This window comes from Mesoplodon bidens (assembly GCF_964165515.1).
Source record: "Mesoplodon bidens genome assembly, chromosome: 10".
NCBI lineage: Eukaryota > Metazoa > Chordata > Mammalia > Artiodactyla > Ziphiidae > Mesoplodon > Mesoplodon bidens.
The window spans coordinates 91766839-91776494 of NC_138172.1; the positions used below are offsets into that span (position 1 = coordinate 91766839).

General features: G+C 46.0%; 1 protein-coding gene across 2 annotated transcripts; it reads left to right on the forward strand.

Annotated features, from left to right (window-relative positions):
• The first annotated feature begins 793 nt into the window (after nucleotides 1-793).
• On the forward strand, nucleotides 794-4686 carry NHLRC1 (NHL repeat containing E3 ubiquitin protein ligase 1). Of its 2 annotated transcripts, XM_081246658.1 has the most exons (3): nucleotides 794-2828; nucleotides 3809-3921; nucleotides 4398-4686. In XM_081246658.1, the coding sequence occupies exon 1, from the start codon at nucleotides 849-851 to the stop codon at nucleotides 2034-2036; it is 1188 nt and encodes a 395-aa protein (XP_081102784.1). In that variant the 5' UTR covers nucleotides 794-848; the 3' UTR covers nucleotides 2037-2828; nucleotides 3809-3921; nucleotides 4398-4686. The 2 variants fall into 2 exon arrangements, with proteins under 2 accessions (XP_081102784.1, XP_081102783.1); XM_081246657.1 differs by having other exon boundaries at nucleotides 3809-4686.
• Nucleotides 4687-9656: the final 4970 nt, after the last annotated feature.

Here is a 9656-nt window from a genome sequence, read left to right on the forward strand (position 1 = left end):
CAGCCTGGCCACTTCCTAGCCATGTGACCCTGGGTAAGAAGCTTAACCTCTACAAACACTATGGTAGAAAATGGGTGATGGAAATAACACACCTAGTAGGATTGTCATGTGGTTTAAATAAGATAACCTATGGAAACCACTTAAAAGAGGGCAGGCATGGAGTAAGTTTATTATTAACTAAGAGCTTTCTTCTTCTTTCATATTAATTTCTCTGGAAGACATTCCCAGCCATAGTCCCCGCCTCTGACACAAATTCATCTAGTGGATTGCATATATTTTCCTATAACATCGCTTCATTCATACATAAATTCATTTTACAAGTAGTCATGAAGCATCTACTGTACTCCGAGAGTGATAGAAGACCCAAAAGAAGTACGTGCACCTGCCTCATACCCTTGGATTTCAATTTCCCTTGTACGTCTGTGTTTTCCCAGTCAGATCATAAGCATTGTGAGAGCTCTGAGACCAGGTTTCATTCCTGGCCAGCCCCAGGCCCCAGCACCCAGCGCTGCCGACGGGAAAGTTCAGGGCACTCTGCTGGGTACCAGGGAGCAACCCGCTTGTCCTCAATATGTATGTTTCCTCAAGTGTAAATTGGAGATAATCCATCCATGACTGTTGTGAAGATTACAGGTCTGACCACGCTGCTGTGGATACAGCTTGTCAGTGTCCACTGTCAGACTCTCAGGATGCAGTGCCCACCAGGGGGCAGCAGGTCTCGGCCGAGCGGCCGGCCGCCGTCGACGTCAGGACCAGCGCGCCGCCCCGTGACCATGACCCTGGGCGGCGCGGGGGCAGCGTAAAGCTCCGTAGGCTGCGGGCGCGGCGGGAGCCCTTCAGGCCGCGCGATGGGTGCCGAGGCCTCCGGGAGCGGGCCGGCGCTGCGGGAGCTGGTGCGCGAGGCCGAGACCAGCCTGCTCGAGTGCAAGGTGTGCTTTGAGCGGTTCGGCCACCGCCAGCAGCGGCGCCCGCGCAACCTGCCCTGCGGCCACGTGGTCTGCCTGGCCTGCGTGGCCGCCCTGGCGCACCCGCGGACGCTGGCCCTCGAGTGCCCCTTCTGCCGGCGAGCCTGCAGGGGCTGCGACACCAGCGACTGCCTGCCTGTGCTGCACCTCCTGGAGCTCCTGGGCTCCGCGCTGCGCCCGGCCCCAGCCGCCCCCCGCGCCGCCCCCTCCCCGCCCGGGGTCCTCACCTGCCACCACGCCTTCGGAGGCTGGGGGACCCTGGTCAACCCCACTGGGCTGGCGCTGTGTCCTAAGACGGGGCGGGTCGTGGTGGTGCACGACGGCAGGAGGCGTGTCAAGATCTTTGACGCCGGGGGAGGATGTGCCCATCAGTTTGGAGAGAAGGGGGCCGCTGCTCAGGACATTAGGTATCCACTTGACGTCACCGTCACCAATGACTGCCATGTGGTTGTCACCGACGCCGGCGACCGCTCCATCAAAGTGTTTGACTTCTTTGGCCAGATCAAGCTTGTCATCGGAGGCCAGTTCTCCTTGCCTTGGGGTGTGGAGACCACCCCTCAGAATGGGGTCATGGTAACTGATGCGGAGGCGGGGTCCCTGCACCTCCTGGAAGTCGACTTTCCAGAAGGGGTCCTCCGGAGAAATGAACGGTTGCAAACTCACCTGTGCCATCCCAGGGGGGTGGCGGTGTCCTGGCTCACCGGGGCCATTGCGGTCCTAGAGCACCCCCTGGCTGTGGGGACCGGGGCCTGCAGCACCACGGTGAAGGTGTTCAGCGCAAGTATGCAGCTCATCGGCCAGGTGGATGCCTTTGGGCTGAGCCTCTTCTTCCCCTACAAAATAACCGCCTCCGCTGTGACCTTTGATCACCAGGGGAACGTGATTATTGCCGATACTTCTAGTCTGGCTGTCCTATGCTTAGGAAAACCTGAGGAGTTTCCAGTACTGAAGCCCATCATCACCCATGGCCTTTCCCATCCTGTGGCACTGACCTTCACCAAGGAAAATTCTCTTCTTGTGCTGGACAGTGCAGCCCATTCTATAAAAGTCTATAAGGTTGACTGGGGGTGATGGTGGGAGTCTTGGGGCCTGGCATCAGAAGCCCTGGAGCTGCCACTGCTGAATTGTTGAACCCTGGATAAATTACTTAATCTCATCTGTTCAACAGAGATAATTATAAGTGCCTGGTAGACTTACAGAGGTTGGGACAATTATTAAAGTATAATAATTAAATCTATGATTTATGGATTATGTACTCCCTGTGCTAAGAAATTTGCTAATATTAGCTCCTTTAATCCTTACAATTACCCAATTTCTATTATGAATCCCATTTTAGAGATGAGAAAACTGAGACCCAGAGAGCTTAAGTGATTTACCCAAGGTCACATTTACTCACTATGACAGTCACAAATGGAACTCAATTCTGACTCCAAAACCCCTTGCTCTTAAATAAGATAACAGATGTGGAAAAATATATGTGGGTGTATATTGTTGCTATGTGTACTCTATTTACAGGTAGCTATTTAGCTAGATGCACAGAGAAAGGAGACTTTATCGAGTTCAAGAGAAAAAGGATTTTGTGGTGGACATCAGTTTAGTTCAACGTGCAGTTCCTTTGGTGGCTCATTAGATGGAGTTACTGTGGATCCTGAGTTAGTTGAATAAGAAAAACAGTTGAAATTGCTTATTCAAAAGGTCAACGCGTCTCTTAGTACCTGTATCTCCTCCACTGTAGGTACTCAGGAAATACTACTTGGTTGAGAAAGGCTTGTGTTGACGTAAGTTCTAAACTCCTGCGGAACGCTCTACCCCCATACTCTGTGTTAGAGGCTGGATGATATTTCTGTTCATGTTAATAAAGAGGTAAGTCACCACAATCAGTTCATGGCAGAAATGCTTTTGCCTGCCTTTTTACGATCAGTGGTAACCTGAAGCACTTTTGTGATGGGGTTTTTCTCCCGTTTAAATCTGTCCCATGTGTTGCAAACACTGTGTATTCAATAAACAATTCCCTTGATCCTGAGTCAGCATTTAGCCACTAGTAAACAGTTAAATACTTCTTGAATTGAAGTATAGCCTCGACCAAGTTAATGCCTGCTTCACTGTTGCAATTGATTAAGTGAATAGGTGGAAATTTCGGGTAAAGTGACCAGTTCTTTGTAAGTTGTGTGTGTTTAGCTAGTGTAAACATTTCAGAGTTGAGGGCTGTTGGAATAGTACCAAATAACGGACACCTCAGAAGCAGCAGAAAAAATTTTTTTTGTCAGGGAGAAAATATTGGTTCTGAAAGGTGAGAGTTTGTTTTAGGTAATAGCTGATGCTTTATCAACAATAGGCTTCTATTTTACAAAGCATTTTAATAGATAGAATGTACATTCTAGGAATAGCCCCAAAATTATGAATAAGATTATAGTTTGTCCTAAAAGAGTGAGCTTGGCTCCCGTGCCAGTCCACAGAAGCCCATTTTGCTTCAATGCTCCCATGATGCAGCGCTAATAAGATTTCAGGCACCCTGGACCATTTGTAAACGTATTCCAGATAGGGATTCTGGAAACAGCCCCAAGCCCTCACGCTCACCCCACCCTTAGAAATCGCCTTGGGTCAGTGACATCACAGTATTCTGGGTTGCATAACAAGAACAGTTGTCTCAGGTGGAGATAGGGGTTCAGACTTGGACATTTGTGAGTAGGGCAACCGTGTATTGACATTAAAAACGTTTTCCTCGGGAACAATGACATTTTAATAGCCTCGGGGTCAGTTGAGCCAATCAAGGCACCCTCTCCTATTTGGAATTATCAGTGGCGTCATATTTGCCTATAGAGCTGTGCATATGTCTTTTTCAGGCCACGTGTGGTATATGCAGCACGTATGGAAATATCACTTGTTACCATGTGGATTACCCAACTGGAAGAATGGGGCGTGAGTTCCTGAGATGACCTGGGAGCGAATCAGAGAGGTGATAACAAGTGACCTTGTTAACGGCTGCCTCTGCTTGGCAGATGAACAGGCTCAGGAGTGGGTGGGCAGAGAAAACAGCTCTGTCCAGGAATAGTGGGATGCAGGAGCAGGGTTTCCCTGGGGAGGACACAAAGCTCGCTGTTCTTGATCCCCAAGCACACACATGCTGAAGGAATAGGTTCAGTAACCCGCAAGGCAGATGCTAAGTTCACCTTCCGGGCTGTGTTCTTTAAAGCAAGCTGGTTAAAGGGCTCAAACCATGGCCCACTGAACTCCAGGTTATTAGAGGAATTGCATAGTCTGAGGTAGGCAGGAGGAAGTAATCGCAGCAGAAAGTAAACGGTCCCAAGGTGATGGAGGAGAGTTGGAATGACTCTCCAGAGACCGGAGACAAAAAAAACTTAACCAGGGGTAAATGGAGAAGGAGAAGGAACAGACTTTTCCTGAATGTCCCCCTCAATCATGTGCCCTTAGGCCAGCACTACCCACCCTGCGCCACCTGGTGAATCCATAAAAGCAAGCAAAGGCACACTCAGCAGCGCTCACATCACCTTCCATCTGTTCTGGTTTTGCTCGATACCTGATCCTTGGAGTGTCTCCTGTTTTTGACCTTGTTCTGCCCTCTGGACTTGCCACCTGGACTTGATTTTCTCAGTCTTTTTCCTTGGCATTTTCTAAGGACTTTGGTTCAGCGTCATAAATCTCCCCTTAGCAAGACACACTCCGGATCCCGGAGCCCAAAGCATCACCATTTTGCTTGTGCCTCGTCTAGACCTTTCCTGGTAAGTGGAGTGCAGACCTGATTGAAAGTGAATTATGTGCCTTTTGAGGAAGAAGCAGTATTCCATATACCTCAGAAAAGCGAGGAAGAACCACTGATGATAGCGATTGAATCATTCTACACCTGCCACAGAAAGAAGAAATGTAGACTGGTGGCTAGTGCTCCACTAGTAGTGACCACTGTGGTGGTGTGCCATGGCTAATAAGGAGATGAACTGTTTTCTTGAAGACTATGTAGAAAATATGATAAGGAGGCTGCCACGACTCACCACAGCTACCGTGCTGAACAATGATGGTGTCTGCTGTGCCCACGACCCCTTCTAAGGAAAACCTCCCCTCCCACAGGCCCTGCTGATGAGCCAGCCCTCGGCCACCATATTTCCTACTACCCGACCCCCTCCAGCAATAGCTGATTGGATTAGGGGTGCACACCCAACTGAAGAACAGCCTGTCCATTAATGTCCCATCAAATATATTAATTAGACCAGGAAACTGGCCTACAAATTGGCCTGGGATGAACAGGTTTTTCCAAAAAGGGGCAAGGAGATCCAATTAGATTCTTTTTTTTTGAGGTGGGGGTTGCCTGTTTCTTTTTTAATTGAAGTACAGTTGATTTACACTGTTGTGTTTCAAGCGTACAACAAAGTGATTCAGATATACATACATCGTTTTTTAGATTCTTTTCCCTTATAGGTTATTACAAAATATTGAGTATAGTTCCCTGTGCTATATAATCTATTTCCATTTTCAAACCACTGATGGATAAATCTGGATGGACTGAAATTGGTGATACAGGAGGCCAATTCCATTACATTTTGGAATTAATTTCCACAAAATTGTACAGGCCCGTCTGGTGGACACTAAAATACAAATCTTTTTTTGTTTTTTTAATAAATTTACTTACTTATTTTTGGCTGCGTTGGGTCTTCGTTGCTGTGCACGGGCTTCCTCTCGTTGTGGTGAGTGGGGGCTACTCTTCGTTGAGGTACACGGGCTTCTCATTGCGGTGGCTTCTATCATTGCAGAGCACAGGCTCTAGAACGCAGGCTCAGTAGTTGTAGCGCACGGGCTTTGTTGCTCTGCAGCATGTGGGATCTTCCCGGACCAGGGCTCAAACCCGTGTGTCCTGCATTGGCAGGTGGATTCTTAACCACTGCACCACCAGGGAAGCCCTAAAATACAAATCTTAAAATTAGTAAGTTTTCTTCTCTGACAAATCAGTGAGAAATACTTTATATAAATTTGCTAGGAGCACTACTTGTACATGTCAAACACGTGAGGATAGCCAAATGCATTCTGATCATGGACGAAATTTATCAGTTCATGGAGTTTGTTTTTCTTTTTTGGTAATGTCTTTAGGTTTTAGCATTAAGGTTGTGCTAGCCTCATAAAACGAGTTGGGAAATGTTCCTTCCTCCTTTATTTCCTGACAGAATTTGTGTGATACTGATGTCATTTCTTCTTAAATGTTTGATAGAGTTCACCAGTGAAATCTAGTGGCCTAGGAGATTTCTTGGGGGGGGCGTGTCCAGAGTTTACAGTTGTTTTCTGTAGAAAGATGGGCCAGTTGGAGTTTACTCAGCCATACTGGAACAGGAAGTTTATCAGTTAAAAAATAACTTTTAAATTTCTTTGATTTTTTTTTTGGCAAGCATTTGTTCACTGAATATTTCCTGTGTGCTCATTTTGTGTTGAGCAAGGTGTGAAGCAGTGAGGATATGAAGGTTTCTAAGCACGGATGGTCTGGAGTGGAGATGGACAAGCTAATCAGAAGAACACGGCACAGAAGTGTAAGTGTTCTGGAAAGCACATGTTCAAGGCCCTAGGAAAAGTAAGAGAGCACCCCAGATGGCCAGAACAGAGCCAGCATATTGGAAGAGATGATGTCACCCTAGAATTCCAGACTGATTAATGTCATAAATACTGGTCACTTCATCCAAAACAAACTAAACAGTTGTATTTAAGCCTGTGTTGATTCTTCATGGTCCCGACATCATGGTCTACTTTTCTGTAGATGTAGCCAGTTAGGATTCTGGGACCATATAAAGAAGACAAAATGACATCTGTGTTTCTGAGCATCTGGGGGTACTTTTTGATATTTTTACATTTAGCTAAACACCACAGTAGTAAATTTAGTAATATCTGCCCGGGTCAAAAGTGCCCCATTTGAACAAAGCCTATTTATTACTAAATAAAATCCATCCCGCAGTGAAACATTTTATAATCCTCTCCCACATTTAGTCCTTTCCCATCATCCTGGCAGCCACAGATTTTATAGGAGGGGGAGTCAAATGGACATAACAAATACTTCAGTAATTCAGAGATTCTTTTTTTTATTTTTTTTGTGGTACGCGGGCCTCTCACTATTGAGGCCTCTCCCGTTGCGGAGCACAGGCTCCGGACGCGCAGGCTCAGCGGCCATGGCTCACGGGCCCAGCCGCTCCGCAGCTTGTGGGATCTTCCCAGACCGGGGCACGAACCCATGTCCCCTGCATCGGCAGGCGGACTCTCAACCACTGCGCCACCAGGGAAGCCCTAATTCAGAGATTCTTGTCATTGGAGGTATCCTCCTGTCTCCTGTGCTCTTGGCATCTCTCGATGCTCAGCACCTGCTTGTTGTTAAATCAGGACCTTGCCAGACATCTTGGCATGAGGGTATTACTCGAGTCCTCCCATCCTCCAGCTTCAGCAACTCAGGGGGCATCGCTCCCATGCACTAACCACAGGATCAGATAGAGGCAAAATATTCAAGATAAAGACATTGCAAGTTTTCACCTGGAGCTATTTTTAATGAATTGGAAACCGTCTGTTAAAAGAGATCAGAAACAGTGAACAGAGAGCAATGTTGGAGAAATAGGGAGCCTTAGAATAGTTTTGGCTCCAGGCACCCAGCACTTGGTCAGGATATCCAGAAAAGCTTCTCCAGTTCTGATGGAAACCACCCTAAATAATGTATTGATTTGATGGGATATTTCACAACTGAGTTCAGAAATATTTTTTTTCTGCCAGGGCATGTGTTAAATTGTCTATAAGATCCTATTTTTGTTGTGAAACTTGCCAAATAATTTATGAATAGTATTTAGCACCATCTCTTCATGTAATCACTGTCAGTGAAAGGCTTCCTGTCAGACTGTGACCTTCACCTGGGTTCCATGCTCTCTCTTCCAGCCAGGTTAACTCATTACCATCTCCCTCATGGGGAGAACGGGCTCCCACCTGCAGCTGTTCTGCTGGCACACTCTGAAGCTGGCTCCTACCCCATCAGGAGCAGTATTAGAAGCTTCTAGTTAAAGGTTTTCCTGCTGGTGCCTGGGGTCTGCCATCTGGGGTATAGGCCTCGTTACTGGCTCCCATCTAGGCTAAATCAGCGGCCTTGACTTAGCTCTTACCCTCAGCTCTATCATCCCAACCTGGATACTACATCTTGGTTCCAGCTTTGCCCTCGCTCTGCTGTTTTAGGCTTCCTTCCCTCCATCTCTAGCTGTGACCTACTGTGACACTTTCTATCTTACCTAATGCTGTTAGCGACCATGGAATGTATGAGGTTGAAGTTTTTTGGACCATTCCAGGGAAAGAGGCAGAGGATAAGAGAATAGCAAGTGGAAATGGTACCAAGAATGACTGGCTTCTCACTGGATGCAGTGACTCTACTTTGGGTACCATCCTTCAGTTCTTATGTAGCCTTATCTTATTCTCACTATAGCCTAGGAAATAGTTGTTGTTGGCGTTTTTACAGATGAGGAAACTGAGGCACAGAGAGGTTAAGTAATTTGCTGAAGGTCACACAGAGAGTAGATAAACTAATCTCTTTGAGCCTTAGTTTCTTTCTGTAGAATGCAAATTTAATAGTACCAACTTTCTAGAGTTGTGAGACCTACATAAATTTATACATGTGCAGCAGAACACAGGGTAAGCATTCAAATAATTCTTAGCATTATTTTGAAGCATTATTTTCAAGCATTATTTTGCTTGAACCATTTGGGGGTAAGGCAATACCTCTGTTTTTAAGCATAGAAGTTAATGATTATGAAGCTTAGACCTGTAGGAAGCCATCTGTGCTCCCACATAGGGAGAGCCTGCCTGACAACAAAGCCCATAGAAAAGAAAGCAGAGCTGAGAGACTGAGGAAGATGACATCCATGTAGCGTTGTTGAGTCCCCAATTTTTCTGTTCGCAAAGCTGGATGTAACCCTAGATGTCATGGTTATCTGAGCTGACAAGCTCCCTGTTCTCCTGAAATAAGTTTGAGTTGGGTGTCTGTGACTTTCATCTAAAGGAGCCTCAAGAGAGTCCAAGGTAGAGGCTTCTAGAAAACATCACATATTACAAGGACTTTGCTTTACACCTTCTGTCAAGTCAGCACAAAGCTGGTTTTCAGTCTATGCTCAGAGATCCACAATAGAAGAAAATGATTTGGCTCCCTTGAGTTTTGAGTGGGTTGTCAAACTACTAATACATTGTTTGACTTTTTTGAGAAATGGGAGGAGAGTCACCTGATACCAATTGAAAGGATTTTTTTGAATTATCAGAGCTCTTTTGATACATAAGATTTTAAAGTTTGGTAGGATCATAGAAATGTTGATGTCTAAGTTCCTTACTTTCTAAGTGAGTAAATTGAAGCCTGGAGAGGTTAAGTAACTTGGACAAGTGATTAATCTTCTTAGGAGAAAAACCAGAATTCTAAACCTTGCTGCCGTTTGAATTCTCTCTGATTTTGGATTTTCAGCAACATAAGCTGCACACAGCATTTTTTTCTACAGAGATATGCAGAATTGGAGAGAGTCAGCAGCTGATGTCAGCTCTCCTGACTCCTAACCTAGTTTGGTTTTCCCATTGTATCTTGCTTCTTCCTATAAGTAAACACTTTTCTCGTAACCACCATTTTTACTTACCATACTATAACGTATATAAGCATGTGACAAATATGTAGAGTAGAATTCTAGCCCTACAGGA

What these genes read in the sequence shown, in the direction of transcription:
- NHLRC1 (XM_081246657.1), top strand. Translation starts at nt 849, where the DNA reads ATGGGTGCCGAGGCCTCCGGGAGCGGGCCGGCGCTGCGGGAGCTGGTG.